Source organism: Neofelis nebulosa, chromosome 3, assembly GCF_028018385.1.
Source record: "Neofelis nebulosa isolate mNeoNeb1 chromosome 3, mNeoNeb1.pri, whole genome shotgun sequence".
NCBI lineage: Eukaryota > Metazoa > Chordata > Mammalia > Carnivora > Felidae > Neofelis > Neofelis nebulosa.
This window is the reverse complement of record NC_080784.1, coordinates 41,750,244-41,774,900: the sequence shown is the minus strand read 5'-3', so window position 1 is coordinate 41,774,900 and position 24,657 is coordinate 41,750,244. Positions and strand designations below refer to the sequence as shown.

At 36.6% G+C, this 24,657-nt stretch overlaps 1 protein-coding gene across 2 annotated transcripts in view; it reads left to right on the top strand.

Moving 5' to 3' along the window:
* Window positions 1–24,657, top strand: part of POLB (DNA polymerase beta) — a 30,870-nt gene that overhangs the window by 5,326 nt on the left and 887 nt on the right. The window contains exons 4-13 of one of the 2 annotated variants that reach the window (XM_058720541.1): window positions 1,972–2,046; window positions 3,421–3,479; window positions 6,420–6,469; window positions 8,388–8,439; window positions 10,262–10,316; window positions 10,414–10,486; window positions 15,618–15,688; window positions 16,810–16,896; window positions 23,313–23,377; window positions 23,885–24,024. In XM_058720541.1, the coding sequence (XP_058576524.1) occupies window positions 1,972–2,046; window positions 3,421–3,479; window positions 6,420–6,469; window positions 8,388–8,439; window positions 10,262–10,316; window positions 10,414–10,486; window positions 15,618–15,688; window positions 16,810–16,896; window positions 23,313–23,377; window positions 23,885–24,024 (727 nt within the window). The remainder of the gene's footprint in view (window positions 1–1,971; window positions 2,047–3,420; window positions 3,480–6,419; window positions 6,470–8,387; window positions 8,440–10,261; window positions 10,317–10,413; window positions 10,487–15,617; window positions 15,689–16,809; window positions 16,897–23,312; window positions 23,378–23,884; window positions 24,025–24,657) is intronic. The other variant, XM_058720542.1, reaches the window with a different exon arrangement.

Genomic DNA, 24,657 nt, shown 5'->3' with positions numbered 1-24,657 from the left:
AAGGGTATATGTAGGGCTAAGAGACAATAGGAAATAACTGGCACACATGTTGTGCACTTGAACATTTAACTTAAAAGGACCAATACCACCAAGAGTGAGCACTAATGTAAACTGTGGGCTTTGATGATGATGTTTCAATGTAGGTTCATCAGTTATAATAAAGGTAGCGTTGTGGTGGGGGATGTTGATAGTTGTGGAGGCTATGTGTGTGTGGGGGCTGAGGGTATGCAGGAACTCCGTACTTAGTGATCAATTTTGCCATGAACCTGTAACTACTGTAAAAACTTATTTAAAGGGAAAAAATAAAAAGGAAAAAAACATGAAAAAAGTGTTCAACTTGACCAATAATCAGAGTTGCAAATTAAAACAAGATGCTGTATGGTGTTATCAAACTATCAAATATAATGTACAGTATGGATAAAGATGTGGAAAAAGACATACAGTTACTAATGATGGAAATCTTGGTTATTTACAGCTTTTCTGAAGGATAATTTGGCAGAATGTTGGCAAAATGCCTATCTCCTTTGTCCCAACAATTTTACTTTGAGGAATTTATCCTGAGGAAACCAGTAGAGATAGATGTATGTAAGCATCATTTGTTCTGCACCTGTATGCCACGTATTCTCCTGGTGCTTCAGGTGAAGCAGTAAAAAGACATGATCTCTGCTCTCATGGGGCTTATGTTCTAGAGCCGTGCTGTCCATCACAATAACCATGAGCTGCATTTGGCTAGTGAGCTCTTGAAGTGTGGCTAATGTGACTCAGGGATTGCATTTTTTCATTTTAATCATGTAAACTTAGATCGTCTCGTGTGGCTGGTGGCTACCATGTTGAACTATACAGTTCTAGAGCAGTGGTTCTCAGTGTGGTACGTAGACCAGCAGCAGCATCACTACCTGGGAACTTGTTAGAAATGCAACCTACTGGGGGAGCTGGCTGACTTAGTTGGTAGAGCTTGTCAGTGTTGTGAGTTTAAGCCCCACGTTAGATGTAGAGTTTACTTTAAAAGGAAGGAAGGAAGGAAGGAAAAAGAAAGGAAGGAAGGAAGGAAGGAAGGAAGGAAGGAAGGAAGGAAGGAAGAAAGAAAAGAAAAGAAAAGAAAAGAAAAGAAAAGAAAAGAAAAGAAAAGAAAAGAAAAGAAAAAAGAAAAGAAAAAAGAAAAGAAAAGAAAAAAAGAAAAAGAGAGAAGGGAAGGGAAGAAAGAAATGCTACCTTTTAAGTCAGAAACTCTAGGGTGAGATTGGCTTTCTGTGTTTTACCGCATCCCCAAGGTGATGATAATGTATGTAAAAGCTTAAGAACCTCTGCTCTAGAGGAAATTCATGACATGGTTATATCAAAGTTTGTGAACTATCTAAATGTTTACCTGTAGGGTATTTGTTAAGTAAATTATGATACATTTGTACAGTGATATACTATGCAGCCATTAAAGATACTGATGTTGTATTTATATATTGACATGGAGATTTGTTCATGATCTGTTTTTAAGTTAAGAAAATACAAAGCAGTATGATTCTGTTTTTGTAAGAAAACTGTGTGTGTATGTGTGTGTGTGTATATATATATATGCACATATATGCACATATAACTCTGCTTATGTATATAAGCAGAGAAGGCTATGTAGCAGATGTTAGGTGATGAGATTACAATTTATTTTAATTTTCAGGGTGATGAAATTAGCAAGTGATTTTAATATTTTTCTTTTTGCAATTCTATTTCTCTTTTCTACAACAAAAATTAATTTAAAAAATAAGTCATTTAGAATTGTTTTATTAGGACTTCTCTTTTGTCAGTCATTTAAGGATTTTGTTGGGAGAATATATTTTCACCATGACTCAATTTTCTGTGTCCTTGGTTTTAAAACTGGTCATGTGATGATCATTTTTTTCATTTCCCATTTTTTACTTTATCTTTGAGTGATTTGGTAAGCATTATATTTATATGAGTTTTATATTTTTAATTTTCTATTAGCCTGGTGTAGGAACAAAAATTGCTGAAAAGATTGATGAATTTTTAGCGACTGGAAAATTGCGTAAGCTGGAAAAGGTAAAATTTTAACTTGTTTGCTTATTTGATTATAGTGTATGCTTTTGTTTTTGTGTTTTGGGTTTTTTTAGTGTTTTTTTATTTCAAGAGAAGGAGAGCAAGCACGAGTGGGGGAGGGAGAGAGAGGGAGAGAGAAAATCCCAAGCAGACTCCATGCTATTAGCATATTAGCACTAATATTTAGTGCTAATTAGTGCTAATTTAGTGCTATATTAGTGCTAATAGCACTCCATGCTATTAGAGTCCAATGCAGGGCTCAGTCTCACTATTTGTGAGATTATGACCTGAGCTGAAATCAAGATTTGGACACTTAATGGACTGAGCCACCAGGTGCCCCTCTAGTGTCTGTCTTTAGGGCAACTATCATGTAGCATCATTGCAGGGTGACTGATGTCATTCACCTGGTGAGATGGAGAAGAAAAAGAGAGGAGTGGAGTTTATGGCTTTAAGTGTTCTATTTTTTAAATTTGAATATTATTCCCCTAAAATGATAATTGTTCACTTATTTTATGTGTCCTTTATTTTTAAAAAATGTTTTTTGGGGTGCCTGGGTGGCTGTCTTTGGGCATCTGACTTTGGCTCAGGTCATGATCTCGCAGTTTGTGAGTTCGAGCCCCACGTTGGGCTCTGTGCTGACAGCTCAGCCTGGAGCTTGCTTTGGATTCTTCTGTGTCTCCCTCTCTCCCTCTCACTTCTCCCCCACTCATGTTCTGTTTCTCTCTTTCTCACAAAAATGTTTTTATTTTTAATATTTACTTGTTTTTGAGAGAGAGACAGAGAAACAGAGCACAAGCAGGGGAGGGGCAGAGAGAGAGGAAGACACAGAATCCAAAGCAAGCTCCGGGCTCTGAGCTGTCAGCACAAAGCCCAACGCAGGGCTCAAAATCATGACTCGTGAGATTATCACCTGAGCCGAAGTCGGACACTTAACCAACGGAGCCACCCAGGTGCCCCTTTCTATATGTCCTTTAAGAGACTGTTAGCAGCTGTATTATAATTAGCTCCTCGTATCATTCAGAAGGTAGGTTATAAACTTTGATAAAAGATTGTTATATTTTAGAATTTCTATTCTTAAGCTCTTTAAAGCATTTTTATGATTTTATTTCACCCTGGTGATAGTAACTATACCACTTATGGTCTTTTATGAATAAGCCTTTTAAAAGTATTGGATAAATGAGAGATGAAATATCTTCATTTGCTTTGTTATTCATCTATAACCACTGAGGTTATTTGTGAATACTTTTGTATGGTTTTACAAACAAATGTAAATGGCTCCTCAGGTCTTTTAGCAGACTGGTATATTTCCAATAAGATCATTTGAGTCCTCAGAGCATTCCAAAATCATTATTAGACTTTTTTTTTTTTTTCTTAAAGATTCGGCAGGATGATACGAGTTCATCTATCAATTTCCTGACTCGAGTTAGTGGCATCGGGTAAGAAGTATTTTTTAAGTAGACACAGTAGTAGGGTTGGTTTTATTTTTTATGTAAGACAGAATAAGTATATTGTTTCCCTTCAAAACCTGTACCTTGCCATCTCTGTGTCTTTGTCCATATAGTTCACTCTTCCATATCTTATATGTCTGAGGCTGGTTCTTCAGGTGCTACCTCTCCTTTCAAAGTCCATCCAAGGCAAGTGTTACCTCCTTCATAAAACCAGTTTGATTCCCCAGTCAGATATAATCTCCTTCTTCTAACCTCCACCTACACTTGCTCTGTGTACATCTTATCACTCCCTCCAGATTATGCCTCTTTTGCCTCTCTGAGCATGATATTTATCTTAAGCATTGAAACTTTTTTTCCATAGCACCTAACATAGTACCTTATAAATTTGGGACAAGCATCCAAGCATTTTTTAATGAAGGAATCTCTATCTTAAAATTTGAGTTAGCACCAAAGGGGGCTTCTTTGACACTTCTTGGCAACATAAAGATTAACATTAAAACATTAAGGTTGTGGGGCACTTGGCTGGCTCAGTTGGTGGAGCATGTGACTCTTCATCTCAAGGTGTGAGTTTGAGCCCCACATTGGGTGTAGAGATTACTTAAAAAATAAAATATTGGGGGCGCCTGGGTGGCGCAGTCGGTTAAGCGTCCGACTTCAGCCAGGTCACGATCTCGCGGTCCGTGAGTTCGAGCCCCGCGTCAGGCTCTGGGCTGATGGCTCGGAGCCTGGAGCCTGTTTCCGATTCTGTGTCTCCCTCTCTCTCTGCCCCTCCCCCATTCATGCTCTGTCTCTCTCTGTCCCAAAAATAAATAAAAAGTGTAAAAAATAATAATAATAATAAATAAATAAAATAAAATATTGGGGCGCCTGGGTGGCGCAGTCGGTTGAGCGTCCAACTTCAGCCAGGTCACGATCTCGCGGTCCGTGAGTTCGAGCCCCGCGTCAGGCTCTGGGCTGGTGGCTCGGAGCCTGGAGCCTGTTTCCGATTCTGTGTCTCCCTCTCTCTCTGCTCCTCCCCCGTTCATGCTCTGTCTCTCTCTGTCCCAAAAATAAAAATAAAAAACGTTGAAAAAAAAATTTTTTTTTTAAATAAAATATTTATTTATTTATTTAAATCCAAGTTAGTTAACAAAGTATAGTATTGGTTTCAGGAGTAGAACTCAGTGATTCATCACGTACATATAACACCCAGCACTCATCCCAAGTGCCCTCCTTAATGTCCATCACCCATTTAGCCCATTCCCTACCCACCTCCAGCAACCCTTAGTTTGTTCTCTGTCTTTAAGAGTTTCTTATGGTTTGCTTCCCTTTTTGTTTTTATCTTACTTTTCCTTCCCTTCCCCTATGTTAATATTGTGTTTCTTGAATTCCACGAGTGAAATCATATGGTACTTGTCTTTCTCTGCCTGACTTATTTCACTTAGCATAATACACTGTAGTTCCAGCCACATTTTTGCAAATGTCAAGATATGCCAGTCTTTAAAATCTAAGATCTTTTTGTTTGTTTGTTTTAATTTTTGTTTAACATTTATTTTTGAGAGAGAGACAGAGCATGAGTAGGGGAGGAGCAGAGAGAGGGAGACACAGAATCCAAAGCAGGCTCCAGGCTCTGAGCTGTCAGCACAGAACCTGACGCAAGGCTCAAACTCACAAACTGGGAGATCATGACCTGAGCTGAAGTTGGATGCTTACCCAAGTGAGCCACCCAGGCTCCCCTAAAAACTAAAATCTTAAAAAACAAACAAACAGAGGTGCCTGGGTGGCTCAATCGGTTAAGTGGCCGACTTCGGCTCAGGTCATGATCTCGCAGTCCGTAAGTTCAAGCCCCGCATCGGGCTCTGTGCTGATAGATCGGAGCCTGGAGCCTGCTACTGTTTCTGTGTCTCCCTTTCTCTCTGCCCCTCCCCTGTTCGCGCTCTGTCTCTCTCTGCCTTTCAAAAATGAATAAATGTTAAAAAAATTAAAAACAACAACAACAAAAACCACTAAGGCTATACTGCTTTGCTTAAGCCGCATCTTTATGGAATGAGGCATTCTTTTAGATATGTGATTGTTCCTTTAAATAGCCACATTTTGATGAAAGTTATTGTAAAATATATTAAATTCTTAAATTCAGTACTGAAAATGAACATGACTCCTCAGGGACTTCGGGCCTTTCTAAAGTATTAGAAGTTGTTTTAAAGAGCATCTGTGTTATTATTATCTTCTTTTTCTAGGGAAAAACACTGAATATTGCAAGTGGGGTAACTGGCAAAGTCAGAATTAGAACCCATGTTTCCGGACTCCCAATTCAGTTCTACTTGTTATGTGCCATATTGCCTTTCTGCTATGAATATCTGTTTCTGTGTTTCTACAAATACTCTTTGTCATTAAAATTTTAGTTTAAATACCATTTCAGAGACCTTCCTTTGCTACCCAATCTAAAGTAGGACCCAGCCACTCGTCACTTTTCCGTATTTTAATTCATTTACCTGATACTTTAAAAAAATTTGTTTATATACCTATTTATTTTCTCTCTCTCCCCACTGGAATGTAAGTAGGTAGGTAAGACCAAGGTGCTTATTTGTCTTATTCTTGCTGTATTTTCAGCACCTAGAAGAGTATCTGGCACATAATAGGCCCTCAGTTAATCGTTTGAATGAAAGAACTGTTTTCCTATTTGTATGTCTGTCTGATGAATAAGGTATATGTGTACTATAGCACCTAGCTGCTTAGATGTCTGTTTCATATCCAGGTTCATGATTGTCTTCCTAGATTGACACTTCAGGAATTCTTCTCTTTGGATAAAATCACACCACATTTTAACAGGTCTTGTTTAGCTCCACAATAACTCTTCATGTTTGACAAAAGAAGACATACTTGGTTATTTGTTATTAAGGGGTCCTGAGTTTCACTTGATATTTAGATAATGCTTTTCTTTTTTTGTAGTCCATCTGCTGCAAGGAAGTTTGTAGATGAAGGGATTAAAACATTAGAAGGTGAGTATGTACAATAGGTCACCAGTCCCAGGTCACATATGCTCCTGAAGGATGGTTAATGCTCTAGCAAACTAGAACTTGAAAAACCTTTTCTCAACTAGTAAATAGGAATGGTAAGACTTTCATTTTAACTCTGTAGCAGAGAGTAGATGTAAAGTAGAGCTTTTATTCCTATATTAAACTTGTTTAGGTTTATAACTCAGAAGAGGAAGTGGCTTCTTTATTTAAATGCAGTGATTTCATTTGTAGATTTTGAAACAATTTAAATTGCCTTTTGTTTCTCTAGTGAAATTTTAGACAACAGAATCCTACGCATTCAGCCTTAAAAGCAAAGTGATATACATGGAGAAAGATTCTGTAAGAGGCTTGCAATACTTACTGAAGGAATTTTTGATTTCAAAGAAGTGATAAAAATAGAGCCTAAATCAAGTAATTATAAACATATTCCTTAAACCTAGTATAGTAATCCTTTGAATATAATTTATTTCTTCATACTTTTTAAAGGGTATATACTATATATAGATAGATTTATTACAGTATATTTATTATAGTATGTATGTACAGTATACAGTATAGATAGATTTATTACAGCATTTGGGGTTTAATATTTGTAGATTCAACTATCTGCAAGCAACCAAAATGATTAGGTGGACAGGTTCTAGAGATGAACCTGGGTTTGAATCCATTCTCCACCACTTTATTAGAATGGATGATCATGGTGCTTTGGTTTCTTAGCTGCAAAATGCTATCATAATTTCTACCTCATATGATTTAAAGCAGTAATGTATGAAAAGCACTTAGTGCACAGTTCTTGGTACGTAGTAAGTACTTAAAAGTGGTAACTGACTCTCAAGAGGCATGATTAATTAGTAATACTGCAAAGTTAAGAATTTGTGTGAGTCACATAACAAGAGAATGAACTCTACTATATCTGCATCTCAGAGAGGGTTTGGGCTCTTCTGCCTGTGGCATATTTGGTTTATCTGAGTGAAATATTGGTTAAAGGGGTCAAGAATTTGTTTTTAAACAGAAGTTGCATCCCTTGGGAGTGTCAGAGATCATCTATAATGGTTTTTACAGTATTTCACCATTCACAGATATGTAATATGATAACTGTCAACATCTATATCCTTACATATTACAAATTCATTAGTTCCATTGCATTTTCAGTGTTTACTATGTACACAGAACTATGACAAATATTAAGTGCTCCATGTATTATAAAGATTTTTATTTTTCTCCATTTTGTATCTCCAGAGAGAATCTATGATTGTGAATATAAGGGTGACTGTAGAAATTGCTTTGGAAGCATACTTATCTTGCTGTTTCTTTAACAAGGCTTACTCCTGTACTTATGCCCAGTAAAGGAACATCACTTCTAGATTTCAGATATGATATGACAGCTTTTTAATCAAAATAATGAAGATAACACTTTTCCTTTCAACAGGATTTCAGCCACAGTGCCTATACAAGTTACTATTCAATAAATACTAGTTGAATGAAGGAGTAAATGAACAAATGGGCAATATAAACTAACGTAGTCCTAAAACATTCAGAAGTTGTGGCTACTACTGCTGCTATGAACCGTAAATTAAGCAATATAGGTTCTTATAAGGCTGCTTTTTGCTATAGTCAGTGAAGTGTGGTATGATCCTGGCATGTTTAATCTATTATTCTGTGTAACTATAATTGAAATTTTGATTCAGTAAATAAAAATCATGAAATCAACTGTTAGATTTTACTGCATTGATTTGAAGAAACTTTTATCTAGTTCTTAATATCAGAATTTTTTTATCTTTTCAAAGTCGTTTCAGTGTATTTTCCTGGTAGTTCTTTGTAAAAAGGATCACTAAATTTAGCGACTTTCTTCCCAAGAATGTTTAAATTAGCACCTCAACTTTATATGTCTTCTATACAGATCTCAGGAAACATGAAGATAAGTTGAACCATCATCAGCGAATTGGGCTGAAGTAAGATAGCAAATTTTCTTTTATTTTGACACTTAAGATGTAAAAGTAAAGTTTTTTTATAGCCATTCTTCTTCCATACACCATAATAATTCTTCAAACTTAGCTAAACGCAATCATTTTTCTATTTCAGGAATACTAAGATTTGTTGCAGCTTTTGTAGAGAATATGCCTGTTTTCACACATCTTGTTATTGCCTTCTAGTTTGCTTTCTTGTGTTGAGTGTTTCCCCCATGCTCTTGACTTCAGGGAGGAACTTCCTCTTAAAATACATAGGACTGAGTGCATCAGTCAGTTAGCAGGTGTTTATTTTGTGCTTAACTATTGTAGAAAGCATTGTGTCAGGTCTGGGGTAAGGATATAAATAGGATCAGTGTAGCTCTTAAGAAGTTTAGAGTCTGCCCAAGAAGCTAGGACGTGAGTATGGAATGCTAAATTAAAAAAAGAAAAAGATAAAAACCCAAAGACCTAAATAATGGTGTAGGAATAACTAGTAGGAATGTTGTATATCAGCATCAGTAATTATTTTGTGTGCTGGATACAATCTGGAATCCCTTTTGTAATGCATAGTACATAAGCAGGTCTCACTTCCTGTCTTACATAGTCTTTTTTTTTTTTAATTTTTTTTTTTTTCAACGTTTTTTATTTATTTTTGGGACAGAGAGAGACAGAGCATGAACGGGGGAGGGGCAGAGAGAGAGGGAGACACAGAATTGGAAACAGGCTCCAGGCTCCGAGCCATCAGCCCAGAGCCTGACGCGGGGCTCGAACTCACGGACCGCGAGATCGTGACCTGGCTGAAGTCGGACGCTTAACCGACTGCACCACCCAGGCGCCCCAGCTGTCTTACATAGTCTTGTTGGCAGGTTAGCCCTGTTGATGCCTCACCATAATCCTCTAAACTCACACTGCTCTTCTAAGACTCTGAGCTGGTCAGAAACCAGGATTGTGTAGTCCTCCCTTTCCTTGCATTTACTTAACAGAGATCTTCTGAAGAACTTGGTTGTTGTGAGAGGTGGTTTTGAGCAGGTGCTTTATCAGTTTTAGATGTTATTTCATACTGAGATATTTTTGTAACAGCTTTATTGAAATATAATTCAGATACCATACAATTCATCCTTTTATAAAGTATACAGTTCAGTGGTTTTTAGTATATCCATGGAATTGTGCAACCATAACGACAGTTGATTTTAGAACATCTTTGTTATATCCCAAAAAGAACCCATACCTATTGGCATTTGCTCCCCATTTCTCTCTACCTGCCCTCTCTCTCCACCCACCCCCCCCCCCACTCCACCCCCACCCCCTCTCTGACAATCATTAATATACTTTCTGTCAATATAGATTTGCCTTTTCTGGTCGTTTCATATAAATGAAATCATACAGTATGTGATCTTTTGTGAATGCCTTCTTTCACATAGCATAATGTTATCTGGATTCATAGGATAATGTTTTAAAATATGATAATTTTGCAGGATTTAAGAGCAATAAACTGTAACCCCATGACTTACACACAAAGTGGAGGGAGCAGTCCACTTTGGAAATATACTAACTTACTCTTGGTATAGGAATGTGAAGTTTATTTAAAAGAAGTTTAGATGGAGTATCTGGAATAGCATAAAGAATGACACTTAAAAATTTTAGTCTAAGTTAAGAAACAAACTTACCCTTACCCCCCATTTTTACTGTTATCTTCTTAGTAAGTGCTAGTCTTGATTTTTGAATGATGTACTGGGATAAGGACACTTGATATGGTAGGCAGTTTATTTTTTAAGACGATTTAAATTTCACAAAAATCGTTTGTCTACTTATTCTGTCTTTATAGATATTTTGAGGACTTTGAGAAAAGAATTCCTCGTGAAGAGATGTTACAAATGCAAGTAAGCGTGTGCTGAATTGTATTCTTTGATTAGAATTGACAATGTCACTTGTTGAAAAGCCATTTTTAGAATACTGACTTAATTTTTTTTCTATTAGGATATTGTACTAAATGAAGTTAAAAAAGTGGATTCTGAATACATTGCTACAGTCTGTGGCAGTTTCAGAAGAGGTAACATACTTCCTGATCTTAGGTTATTCATGCCTTGATATTGCCTAATGTATACCAAAAAAAAATGGAACAAAGAGATGTAATTTGTGTTACTTTATAGATATACTAAGATCCAGTAGAGTATTATCTAAGTTTATTTGTTTATAGATAGGAATATGTATTAAAAATTAGAGAAAATTCATCCTTATTTTATTATAGGATGATATTTTAATGACTAGCTTTAACAAATTTTATAAAATAATTTTATATATATTAAGAGCTTAAGAGCAATTGACTACATGCTAGTAAAGCTGTGGGAAGGTGGTGTTGTTTTTTTTTTAACTTTTTTTATTTTCTAAGTTTTCTGTAACGAATCTAAAAATACTGTCTCTGAAGCACTAGTTCCAAACCAGTTCTCACAACAACCAGGTCCTTCAGATGATCTCATTCTGTGTGAATGTGAGCAAAGTGGGAACCAAGAGAATCCTGGTTTCTTACTGGCTCAGAATATGGAAGGGTAATATAAATTTTAAAATATTAACTTTAAAAATTGTAATACCAAAATTTGATTTAAAACTTTTGGAATAGTTATCTGACTGAATCCCTGGCCACCTTTGGAGTATTGCTTAAGCAGTAGGTAATGAGCTACCACAAATACTCAGGGTAGCTGCTTTAAGAATCTGGAGCTGGGAGAGGAAAGTGACACATCAATAATTGTTGATAAGTAGAAAGAACATGGGACTGGGACCAAAAGACTTGGGCCCTAAGGCCAAATCTACTGTCACTACATGATTGAAGTAAGTCTGCTCTTCACATCCCCTTTTCCATATTTGCAAAATGAGAGGATTAAAGTTAACCAGTTGTTTGAGTTTTTCTGTACATCAGAAATACCTAGAAAGTTTAAAAAGAGAAGTGCACATTGCTGTACGGTGCTACAAACCTACTAAATAAGAATCTTTTTAGGTGGGGCCTTAGAATCTGTATTTTCAGAACATAGACTTGGATACACAGCAGGACAAATGCATGCTCAGTTGAAGATGACAGCCTTTCTGGATTTCAGTATTTCTATTTTAGTTTTGCTTTTATTGAGTAGGTCATATGGTTGCATGCTTTAATATAAAAAAGGTATACACTAAGAAGTTTCCCTTCTACCCTGTCCTAGTTCACTCTTTCCACTCCCTCCCACCACTGTCCCATTAATGACCACTCTCCTGTGCGTTCTTTCAGTGGTTTTACAAGTAAATATAATGAATGTGAATATATATATTCTTTTTTCCCGTTTTTTTTTTTTATTTATTTAAAATCTTTTTATTATTGAAGTATAGTTGACATACAATGTTATATTAGTTTCAGGTATACAACATAGTGGTGACAATTCTGTACACTACACGGTGCTCACCACAATAAGTGTAGTTACCATCTCTCACCATACAATGTTAATACAATACTGACTGTGTTAACTATGCTGTACTTTTCATCTCCATGACTTCTTTTATGACTGGAAATTTTTACTTCCTAATCGCTTTCACCTATTTTATCCATCCCCCCACTTAGCCCTACCTCTGGCAGCTACCAGTTCTCTGTATTTATAAGTCTGTTTCTGTTTTGTTGGTAGTTTGTTTTGTTTTTTAGATTCCACATATAAATGAATCATATGGTATTTATCTTTCTCTGACTTATTTCACCTAGCATAATACTCTCTAGGTCCATCCATACTGTCAAAAATGACAAGATCTCATTCTTTTTTAGGACTGAGTAACATTCCATTGTATACTCATACCACATTGTCTTTACCTAATGAATACACGTTCTTGCTGTCCTCCTCCCCCTTTCTTTCACAAAAGTAACATAGTATATACACAGTATGTGCCTTACATCTTAATAAAAACATATCTTGGAGATCTTTTCCACATCAGTATATAGAGAGCATGTTTATTCTTTTTTATTTATTTATTATTGAGAGACAGACACAGTGTGTGAGCAGGGGAGGGTCAGAGAGAGGGGAAGACACAGAATCCAAAGCAGGCTCTAGGCTCTGAGCTATCACCAGAGAGCCGGATGCAGGGCTCCAACTCAACCCACGAGATCAGGACCTGAGCCAAAGTTGGACGGTTAACCAACCGACTGAGCCACCCAGGCACCCCTGTTCTTTTTTATAGCTTCATAACATTTGGTTATGTTGGTGTTTCATACTTTATTTATTTGGTCCTTTGTTAATAGACTCTTGGGTTATTTCCCTTTTTATGCTAAAGTAATTGTTTTGTTTTTTAAATGGATAGAGTAATACATTTTGGGTAGTAGGTTGATGGTAAAAGACACAACTTTTAAGAGAAATGAGAAGAAAAGAAGACAAAATTTTCTTTCTTAAAATAGCTTCCTTGAATGTCCTGGGAACAGCACACAATGAATCCAGTCTTCTTTATGTTTAAATAGCTGGTTAAAGATTATTGATGCATAAAGTGGTGGTCCAGAGACACTGCCATATCTTCAGTGACCAAAAGTATGTTTTGCATATATTGTACTTACAAAAATGCAAAGAAAGGAGATAAACAGTATTATTCTATGCCAACTGTGCGGCAGGCACTATTCTAGATGCTTTTACATATTATTCTTAGTTGTACAATGGCCAATAGAGTAGTTTTTAGTAGTTTATAGACAGAGAAACTGAAGTCCAAAGGAATATACAGTCCACACTTGTAATATTGAAACAAAAGACATTTAAAATGAAAATCCATTGAAATGAACACAAACTTTTATAGTTTTATAATAAAAGAAAGTATAAATAACTGTATGTAACCTTTCTAAAGTTATGTGGTTGTAGAATGGGGGTCAAAATAAAAACCTAAGTCATTATAAAGTGCTATATTCTTATCCATGATACCATAATAGTAATTTTTACTAATATTCATTAAATGAATTGAGTCGTAAGAGTTGAAATGGATTTTCTGATTAGCCTTTACAGAGTTAGAACATATTGTTTAATTTGAGGTTTTTAGATGTATAGTATTCATAGTTGTATTTTAAAGCTTTTTTCATAATGAGAATTTACTAATTAACATATAGTTGTTTTCAGGTATACAATATAATGGTTCAACTATTCTGTGCATTACTCAGTGCTCATCATGATAAGTACTCTTAATCCCCTTCACCTATTTCTCCCATCCCCTCACCTACCTCACCTCACCTCTGGGAACCACCAGTTTGTTCTCTATATTTAAGAGTCTGTTTTTAGGTTTGTCTCATTTTTTTCTTTGTTCATGTGTTTGGTTTCTTAAATTCCACACGAGTGAAATTGTATGGTATTTGTCTTTCTCTGACTGACTTATTTCACTTAGCATAATACACTCTACATCCATCCATATTGTCGCAAATGGCAAGATTCATTCTTTTTTTTATGCTGCGTAATATTCCATTGTGTATATAGACCACATCTTCTTTTTATTTTTATTTTATTTTATTTCTTTATAAAATTTTTTTTAACATTTATTTATTATTGAGAAACAGAGACAGAGCATGAGCATGGGGGAGGGGGTGGCAGAGAGAGAGAGGAGGAGACACAGAATCCGAAACAGGCTCCAGGCTCTGAGCTGTCAGCACAGAGCCCGATGCAGGGCTCGAACCCACAAACCGCGAGATCATGACCTGAGCCAAAGTCGGATGCTTAACCAACTTAGCCACCCAAGCACCCCGACCACATCTTCTTTTTAAAAAAAAAATTTTTAACGTTTATTATTGAGAGACAGAGAGACACAGAGCGTGAGCAGGGGAAGGGTAGAGAGAGGGGGAGACACAGAATATGAAGTAGGCTCCAGCCTCTGAGCTGTCAGCACAGAGCCTGACGCAGGGCTCGAACTCATGAACTGTGAGATCATGACCTGAGTCAAAAGTCAGTCGCCTAACCAACTAAGCCACCCAGGAGCCCCAGAAATTTAAATTGTTTTTTTTTTTTTACATTTATTCATTTTTGAGAGACAGAGAGAGACAGATCACAAGTGGAGGAGGGTCAGAGAGAGGGAGACACAGAATCTGAAACAGGCTCCAGGCTCTAAGCTGTCAGTACAGAGCCTGATATGGGGCTCAAACCCACAAACCACGAGATCATGACCTGAGCCAAAGTCGGACGCTTAACCAACTGAGCCACCCGGGCGCCCCTAGACCACGTCTTCTTTATCTATTCATCTATCAGTGAACACTTGGGTCATCTATTGCTGGACACTTCATTGCTTCCATGTCTTAGCTATTGTAAATAATGTTGCAGTAAACATAGGGGTGCATGTATGTTTTTGAAGTAGTGTCTTTATTTTCTTTGGGTAAATACCTATTAGTGGAATTACTGGACCATATGGTAATTTGATTTTTAATTTTTTGAGAAACATCTATACTGTCTTCCACAGTGGCTACACCAGTTTACATTCCTACCAACAGTACATGCGGGTTCCTTTTTCTCCACATCCTCGCCAACACTGTTTTTTGTGTTTTTGATTTTAGCCATTCTGACAGGTGTGAGGTGATAATCTCATTGTTCTTTTGATTTTCGTTTCCCTGATGATGAGTGATGATGAACATCTTTTCATGTGTCTGTTGGCCATCTGTATATCTTTTTTGGAAAAAAGTCTTTCAATATTGTTTTTATTCATTATTGAGTACTTAGGTGCATTTTGTTTTAATTTTTTGTTTTTAACATTGATTTATTTTTGAGAGAGAGAGCACAGGTGGGGGAGAGGCAGAGATGGAGGGAGACACAGAATCCGAAGCAGGCTTCAGGCTCCCAGCTGTCAGCACAGAGCCTGATGCAGGGCTTGAACTCATGAACCGTGAGATCATGATCTGAGCTGAAGTCAGACGCTTAACCGACTGAGCTACCCAGGTGCCCCTAGGTGCATTTTTAGTACATTAAACTCACCAACTGTATGTAATGCACATTTAATGCCAATCACTGTTGTTATCCCAGATTCTGCAGTTTATATTAGTATACCTGAACAGTTGGACAGAAAATTGAAATCTTTTAACTAATTCTGAATATGAAGTGCAGTGAAATATAGTTAGTCTACAAGAAGTAAAGCTCCTCGGTGTGACATCACTTTGGTGTTGTATTTGCCTGCTAATTTATAAAGTCATATAGGGAATTCCATACATATTTTTTGTTATTTAGGTGCAGAGTCCAGTGGTGACATGGATGTCCTTCTCACCCATCCAAGCTTTACCTCTGAATCAACTAAACAGGTACTGCAGAATTTATAGTCAAATATGCTGTCTTACACAATAGTAAATATCATTTTCTTTTTTTTTTTTTTTTGACAGAGAGAGCATGTGTGTGTGTGCAAGCAGGGGAGGGGCAGAGGGAGGAGAGAGAGAATCTCAAGCAGGCTCCACACCCAGTGCAGAGCCCAGCATGGGCGTCGATCTCACAGCTATGAGATCATGACCTGAACTGAAATGAAGAGTCGGACACTTAACCGACTGAGCCCCACAGGCACTCCTAAATAATCATTTTCTAAATGATAGTTGGATATTTCAGAATGAATTTTTGCTTTAATCTTTTTGAAAAGTCAGTTGAAGTGCCCTGTACTGATTGACATCTGTGAAAGGCAAAGTAAGTGGTTGAAAGGGATACACAATAGTGTTTTTCTGCAAGGAACTGGGGGTGGGGGGGGACAGTCTAATTTTCAAAAAAGAAACTTAGTACAACATTTCCAGAATTATTTATTGCCTATCATGGATATTTTAGAAATATCCACTATAATATTCAGGTTTTCATTAAAAGAATATTTTTCTACTAAAAAATGTTATATTAAGAAACTTTATCCCTGTTAGAAAAACCCATGAAGGCAAAACATTTTTGATTTTGGAATATATACTTTTTTAAAAAAAAATTATTTAATCTTTGTTTATTTTTGAGAGAGAAAGACAGAGCATGAGAGGCAGAGGGGCAGAGAGAGAAGGAGACACAGAATCCAAAGCAGGCTCCAGGCTCTGAGCTGTCAGCACAGGGCTTGAACTCACGGAGTGTGAGATCATGACCTGAGTTGAAGTCAGACGCTTAACTGACTGAGCCACCCAGGCACCCTTGGAATATATACCTTTTAAAGATGAAGCAGCTAACTTTTTGATTTAATGAAACAGACGAACCCAAATGATGTTTGGGAGTATCAATGATATTGGTGAAAAATGATGGTTTCTAAAAATATGTTTCATTTGATAAATGAGTTTTGTGTTAGAAGAAGAAAGTACTTAGAGGAAAGCTAGGCATTTCTCCATAGATAATTAGAAAACTCATCTTAAAAAATGTTTTCTGGCTATAAAAGAGTAATTATTTTTCTTTTTTCCTATTTATGTTTCTATAGCCAAAGCTGTTACATCGTGTTGTGGAGCAGTTACAGAAGGTCCATTTTATTACAGATACTCTGTCAAAAGGTGAAACCAAGTTCATGGTAAGTACTTGTTTGAGTTAACACTTCTGAACAAAAATCTTGGAAACTGTTCAGTAACCATTCTGAGTGTATGACTCTCAGTATTGTTAGTATTAGAGTCAATAAATAGGATATCCATGAGAGTTTAGAGAAGAATTAATAAGATGCTAATCTCAGAATATTTTAGTAAAGACTTTTGTTTTAAATTCTCCACTTGTAACTAATCTGAGCTACTGGAATACATAATTAGGCATAATCTGCTTTTATTAAAATTTCTATAATGACTTCAATGCATCATAAGTTTTTCTCTAAAATAGCAAATGTTCTCATATTCTCAGACTTGGAATTCTTCAGTAAGTGAGATTAGAATTGTCTGAAGAGTATTAATCTATTACAACACCAAAGAAAGAGAAGAAATTAGGGCATGTGATACAAACATGTTATGCAGCATGGTAAGCAGAGGAGTTAATAGAGATTTTCACGGTGAAACCCATCATGATGAATTGTGAAAATCCTGTAGAGTTCCAGGCAATTAAACTTTGAAGATTCAAGACAAATGGCAAATGAATTAAGAAGAGGTTAATAAATATCTCTGTGTAAAAAACCGACAGGAAGGCAAGTAGAAATCTAGGACTAAGGTAATAAAGGGTTACCTTTGTTGTGCTGCTCACTTAAATACATACCTTGAAACTCCTTTTTTCCGTGTCCCCTTTTCCCAAATCATATGCCTGAAATGGAAAGAGATTGTACTTTTGGGGAGCGGAAATGCTAATACTAGAAAGAGTCTCATTGCATAATTTGACAGTGGTTTTAGCCAAAAGTAGGATAAGATGGTTGAGATAGATCGTTGAAACATCGTGTCCTTCAAAAAGTAGAACAGTGCTCGCCAGGGACCTGTGGGGAAGGGGAATATGGAGTTAGTATTTAACAGACCCCGAGTTTCAGTTGGGGAACGTGAAGAAGTTCTGGAGGCAGATGGTGGTGATAGTTATACAACAGTGTGAATATACTTAATGCTATAGAACTTCAAACTTAAAAATGGCTAAAATGGTAAACTTTATGTTGTGTATATTTAATCAGACACACAGAAAATCATGTCATTAAATTCAACAGGGTGATTTTATTGGGCTATGAAACTATTGCCAAAGTTGGTCACATTTTATAATGTTTCAAAAGAACTTTGGGAAAGGTAAAAATAAAATTCTAGTCAAGTCTTTAGGAATTAAATCTATGAGCTGTTCTCCCAAATCTGTCTGATTTGGAGCTTTTACTCTATGCCCAGAAATATAGACATGTGAGATGTTATTAAAAATAGGGTTTATATATGCTCTAGGAACATCCCTTTTAAATTGAAATTGATTATATTCACCAAAATGAATCTGCATAAAAAATAAATCTGTGTAAAATAATCTTACATTTAAAGAGCATTCAATCAGATAAAATCCTAAAAATAACATGTGGTAGACAAGTTGAATTTTTTTTTTCATTGTAGGAAAGTGTCCTGGTATACCTGGGGATATTCTGGGGACCCCTCTGGCCTCTCTACCTCCTCTAGTCATCTCTGTGAAAGGCCCTAGGACTTCTACTGGGGAAGCGCACCTGCTCTTTTCAGAGTTAGCGACCAGGAAGGTGTTTATGCAATGCAATAGCAGGAACATTTTTTTTGCAGTCTGAACAGTATTCTGCTGTGCTCAAACAGAGATCCAGAGGCAACACCAACAGAGGCTAGTAATCCAGCTAGCAAGAATACAAAGAAAAATTACAAACTGGTGGGCTGGGTATAACCTAAAAAGGAAAGGTGGGTAGCCACGTGTATGTAAACATAAAGCGTTGCTGGCAGTAGTGGAATTGGGTTACCCCAGTAAGTGTTCAGTCATAGAAGAGAAGACCTTTGTCTGTCAGCCAAATTCCAGTGACTGCTACAAACCAGGCTGGTTCAGACCTTATTGCACATGTGATGCTTGAAAGACTAGGGCCACTCACCAATCCTAGGACAAGGCTGGAAACCTTCACTGTATCTTGCCTTCCCATTCTCTCAGTCATAGTCCTAACAGCACGTATATAGTTATTGCCAAAAAGAGAATTCCCCAAATCTATTTTCCAAAAGAAAACAGGTGAACATAATAATAAAGTGGGTTTTTTGTTTGTTTTTATACTTTGAGCAAGAAACTGAGGTCTTTGTGTGTGACATAGGAATCCATCTTAGTGGATGGTTTGTGTATAAAGTTTGGATACTGTACATGTGGCTCATATATTCTCTGAAGCTTAAAAAAAATGCCATGTGTGAGCCTGCTGTTTGACATTTATAATTGGTATGTGGTAGGATGAGGAGCAATCCAGGTTAGCTTTCAAGTCAATTTATTGTGGAGGCAATAAGGGGTAATTAGTACCTTATTGCAAAGAAAAGAGTGTGTGTTGGTATGTTGCATTGTGGAGGAATATACAGAAGCTCTAAAATCTTATTCTGGCTCCATGACTAATGGATCGTGTGACATTAGGCAAGTTCCTTTACCTCTGTAAGGCCTTAATATTTTTACCTATAAAATGATACACTTGTGCTGTGTCAAATGACAGTTATACAGATCAAATTAAGTAACATACATGGACACTGAAGGCTTTGTACAACTATCTTCATAGAGTGAATCTTCAAAAGAGTAGTACAAAGTGTTACACTAATATAGTATGATGTGATATAATATAGATACAGTATTTCTGTTTGGAAACAGATCAGTAGAGGAGAGCACCTGGTAGGGATTAAATTGGGAAACAAAAAGAGGGACAGAAAGTGAGAGAGGATGGTGATATGAGAGAACAAAACAGGGAGAATGAGTGCCAATAGGATGAGAAAGGTGTGTTCAGTCAGTTCAACAAATATACATTAAGCATCTACCACTTTTCAGTACATCTCCTGGGATGTATCTGAATTTCAGGAGAATTTATAGTTGGGACGGTGTGGGAAGGGAGTGATGGTTTACATGACCATAATAGGGGCACCTGGGTGTCTCGGTTAAGCATCAGGTCATGATCTCACAGTTCATGGATTCAAGCCCCATGTCGGGCTCTGTACTGACAACTCAGAGGCTGGAGCCTGCTTCAGATTCTGGTCTCCCTGTCTGTCTGCCCGCCACCACTCACACTCTGTCTCTTTCTCTCTCAAAACTAAATAAACATTAAAAAAATTAAAAAAAACACAATGACCATAATAAATAGGTAAATCACATGTTAGGTTAAGATAATGAGTACTATCTTTAAAAAAAGAAAAGGAGGGTATGGGGAGATGGGCGTGTAGGAAACAGCATTGAATAGGATGGTCAGAAGCAGCCCCTTTGAGAAGAGGAGACTTGAAAGAGGACTTGAGGTAAGGGAGTCAGCCAAGCAGAGAGCTCGGCAGGAGTCAGAGCAGTTACCCTGAATGCATGAGCGTCAGCAAAGATAGTCAAAGAAGCTGAGATCTTTTAAGTTTCTGAAAGGAAATTGGCTGAAAAACAAAGTCACCTTAGAAAATGGAATAAACCTGGGTGCCTGGCTGGCACAGTCTTTAGAGCATGTGACTCTTGATCTCAGGGTCATGAGTTCAAGCCCTATGTTGGGCGTAGAGCTTACTTTAAAAAAACAACAACAACATGGGAATGCAAGCTGGTGCAGCCACTCTGGAAAACAGTATGGAGGTTCCTCAAAAAAACTAAAAATAGAACTGCCCTACGACCCAGCAATTGCACTACTAGGTGTTTATCCAAGGGATACAGGTGTGCTGTTGTCGAACGTTTATACCAGCACTATCAACAGTAGCCAAAGTTAATGTCAATCGATGGATGAATGGATAAAGAAGATGTATATATATATACACACACATATATGTGTGTATATATATATATATAGAATATATATTGAATAATATATTGTATATAATAAGTGAATATATATTCAATATATGAATATACATTCATATATTCATATAATATATGAATATATTATTCAATATATGAATATACATTCATATATTCATATAATATATGAATATGTGAATAATATATTCGATAATATATGAATATATACATGTATATATATATATACAATGAAGTATTATTTGGCAATCAAAAAGAATGAAATCTTGCCATTTACAACTACATGGATGGAACTAGAGGGTATTATACTAAGTGAAATTAGTCAGAGAAAGACAAATATTATATGACTTCACTTACATGAGGACTTTAAGAGACAAAACAGATGAACATAAGGGAAACAAAAATAATATAAAAACAGGGAGGGGGACAAAACAGAAGAGACTCATAAATATGGAGAACAAACTGAGGGTTGTTGGAGGGGTTGTAGGAGGGGGGATGGGCTGAATGGGTAAGGAGCATTAAGGAATCTACTCCTAAAATCATTGTTGTACTATATGCTAACTAATTTGGATGTAAATTTAAAAAATTTAAATTAAAAATAAATAAACAACCAAAAAACAAAACAAATAAAAACAACAGCAAAGTGAAATAAACTATTCTCATTCCATATACAGTTGATTTCAAAATCTCTTATTTCTGTAACAACTGACTAAATAATTTTAAAGATATGACCATTCATGTCTTTTTCAAGTTCTCTTCAAAGCATGAATTCCTTTAAACTAATAGTCACCAAGCCTCAGGAAAGCCAGGGTTAATATTCCAGATCTTCTTGTAAAGCCATGATCTTTAGATAATTGAGTTATTCTTCCTGTGAATAAAATGACATTTGGAAGAAAAAAAAAAAACAACAATTTCTCCTGCATTTAGATGCCTGTTTGCTTTATATAATGACTACCATTCAGATTTTAGCATTTTGTGCAAGTTTGGCCTGGGATGATTTCCTGTGAAATATCTACTATAAGGATTCAAGGGACAATAGAAGATCCCTTGAGTCCCCTGGGGAAATGAAAGAGGCTTTATTTCAGACGACTAGGCATGAAGCTACCCAACTGAAATGCCAAACAAAACTAATCCACTCAATCTAATAAAGAATTTACAGTAATACAGAGAAATTCTTTAACATTAGCACTTCAGAAAAAGTGCAGGAAATAAAATGAGCCTTTGAGGAAAAGAACAAAGCCATTAGATGAAATCCTATTACTGATGTGACAAACCGCAAGATCATTGCCTGTGGCACCCAAACATCCATATCCGCAAGGTAATACCTCATGGTAATTCCAGATGGAAAGCATTGCTGATCCATTTGAAGGTTCAGTTAGAACTTGTTAATGTCTAAGAAGGTAGCTTTCATATTTTGAAGATAAACAGGTTTCATTTAATCTTTCAGCCATAGGAACAGCGAAAGAAAATACCCATTTTAGATTCTAGATTGTAATTTGTCCGTGTTACTGAGTGAAAAAGTATATAGCTTTTAGTGACATGTATACTTAGTCAACTGTTCTTTAGGACCAGAAGCCTGCCACATGTGTACTTTTCTTAGAATGTGACATTTGAAACATTTAATTTGAAATTTCTGATGTTTGTAGCTCTTTTTACATATTTATGGATTGTTCCCCAGTCCAGAATTTTGGTCCATTTTTCTAGAAAAGGAGAAGATTACTAAATAGACTTTGATAACGTTTGTTTAAAAACTGTAGAGGTATAATGAAAACTCACCTGTAGAGGAGGAAAATGATCCTCTAATTTTCTTTTAAATTTTTCTTATTTTTCATCTCTCTGTCTTTTCTAATTTCTGGGAGGTTTCCTCAATTTTAAATTCTACTTCTGCTATCCTATTTTAAATTTTGTTGAAACCTTTTCCTTAAGTGTTCTGTTTTCTATGGTATTCTGCCCCTACTTCAAGGATGGAATATTTTCTGTAATCTGAGAATACTACTCATAGCTCTTTGTGTTCTTCCCGAATAGTGATTGTTTCTTCCAAATTGCTTTTATCTGTTTTGGTCTGTGTCTTTCATGTTTGATGCTTTCCCTGGTTAGCTTCTCGTTTAGAATCCTATAAAGGCCAAATCCTCATACCTAGAATCCTTGCCTGCTGTTCCATGTACTTCTTTATTTGCCACAAAGTACAATAGGAGGGTAGCCATAGACAGCACATAGAAAATCCAACTAAAAGTGCTTAAAATTCTTTCTTTTTTTAAGGTTTATTTATTTTTGAGAGAGAGAGAGACAGAGTGCGAGTGGGGGAGGGGCAGAGAGAGAAAGAGAGAGAGAGACAGAATCCGAAGCAGGCTCCAGGCTCTGAGCTGTCAACACAGAGCCCGACGTGAGGCTCGAACCCAGGGACCACGAGATCATGACCTGAGCCGAAGTCGGTAGCTTAACTGACTGAGCCATCCAGGCATCCCTAAAAGTGCTCAGAATTCTAAAACTGCTTGCACTTAAAGCAGAAACCTCACATTTAACATCATAATACTGAAATTAAGCCTGAAGTTTGAAAACGTCTTTAAGCATTCTTTGAAATATCCATTTTAGGGTGTTTGCCAGCTTCCCAGTAAAAATGATGAAAAGGAGTATCCACACAGGAGAATTGATATAAGGTATTACTCAAAATTTGTTGCTGACCTATTAAATTTTCCCTTCTTTTCTCTTTCCTTTGTCTTCTGTATATCTTGGAATTCATATAAATGTCTAGAACCCCTTTTCATTCTGAAGGGCTGTATGTTCCTGCTATAGACAGTGTGCAGCCTGAAAATATGTAAAGAATAACGACTGTCTACAGAATCTAATCTATTTTCTCTAGATTTGCATCTCACCATGATGCCTTCCACAACTCAAAAGTAGTTTCCTGCCGGAGGAACGTTGGTTGTAATAAGTGATACTGCTTTTCGTTTCTCCACACCGCTTGCCAGAGCATAGTTTACTGAAACCCAGACTAACTGCAACGTCAGAAGAATTTGAACAGTCTACCTAATGATAGTCTCCTCCTTAGGTTATTAAACCACATAGACTTATTTTAGGTGTTTTGTGCCTTACTGATTATAAGAGTCCTATTTTTGCTAGATTTGAAATGTGTGGTGAAAGATTTGTTTATTTATTTATTTTAGGTTGATACCCAAGGATCAGTATTACTGTGGTGTTCTGTATTTCACTGGGAGTGATATTTTCAATAAGAATATGAGAGCTCATGCCCTAGAAAAGGGCTTCACAATCAATGAATACACAATCCGTCCCTTGGGAGTCACTGGTGGGTATTTGTGTGTGCGTTAGAGATAATCCCAGTCATCTGGAGAGAAAGTTATTTTCAGATATATTTTGATTTAGCAACTTTGGTTCCTCAAAAAAGCCTTTAAGTAATTATGCCAGTTAATTGTAGTTTCTTTGTATTATGAGTCCCTCAGGCAACAAAAGGGTCTTTAATCCATATGTGCTATCAAGCCCTCATTTGAAGCCCATGATGGCAAAAGTTATTTCTAGCTCTATTAGAATGTATTAATGTGATGGTCAGCAAAAAAAAAAAAAAAAACCTTACTGGTTTAAAGTGGGTTTGTTTGTTTTTAATGTATCTCCGAGACTTCCGCAGTACCCAGGTATCATTGCTTTTAGTATCAGGCCAAGCTTGGTAGCTTTGGCCACTTGCCTTTTAAAGTTTAAAGAGTTGGGGCGCCTGGCTGGCTCAGTCGGTAGAGCATGCAACTCTTGATGTCAGGGTCGTGAGTTCATACCCCACATTGGGTGTAGAGCTTACTTTAAAAAAGATTTTTAAATAACAAAAGAAGTTTAGGGGCACCTGGCTGGCCCAGTCAGTGGAGTGTGCAGTTCTTACTCAGAGTTGTGTGTTCGAGCTTCATGTTGGATATAGAGAGTAATCAAAAATAAA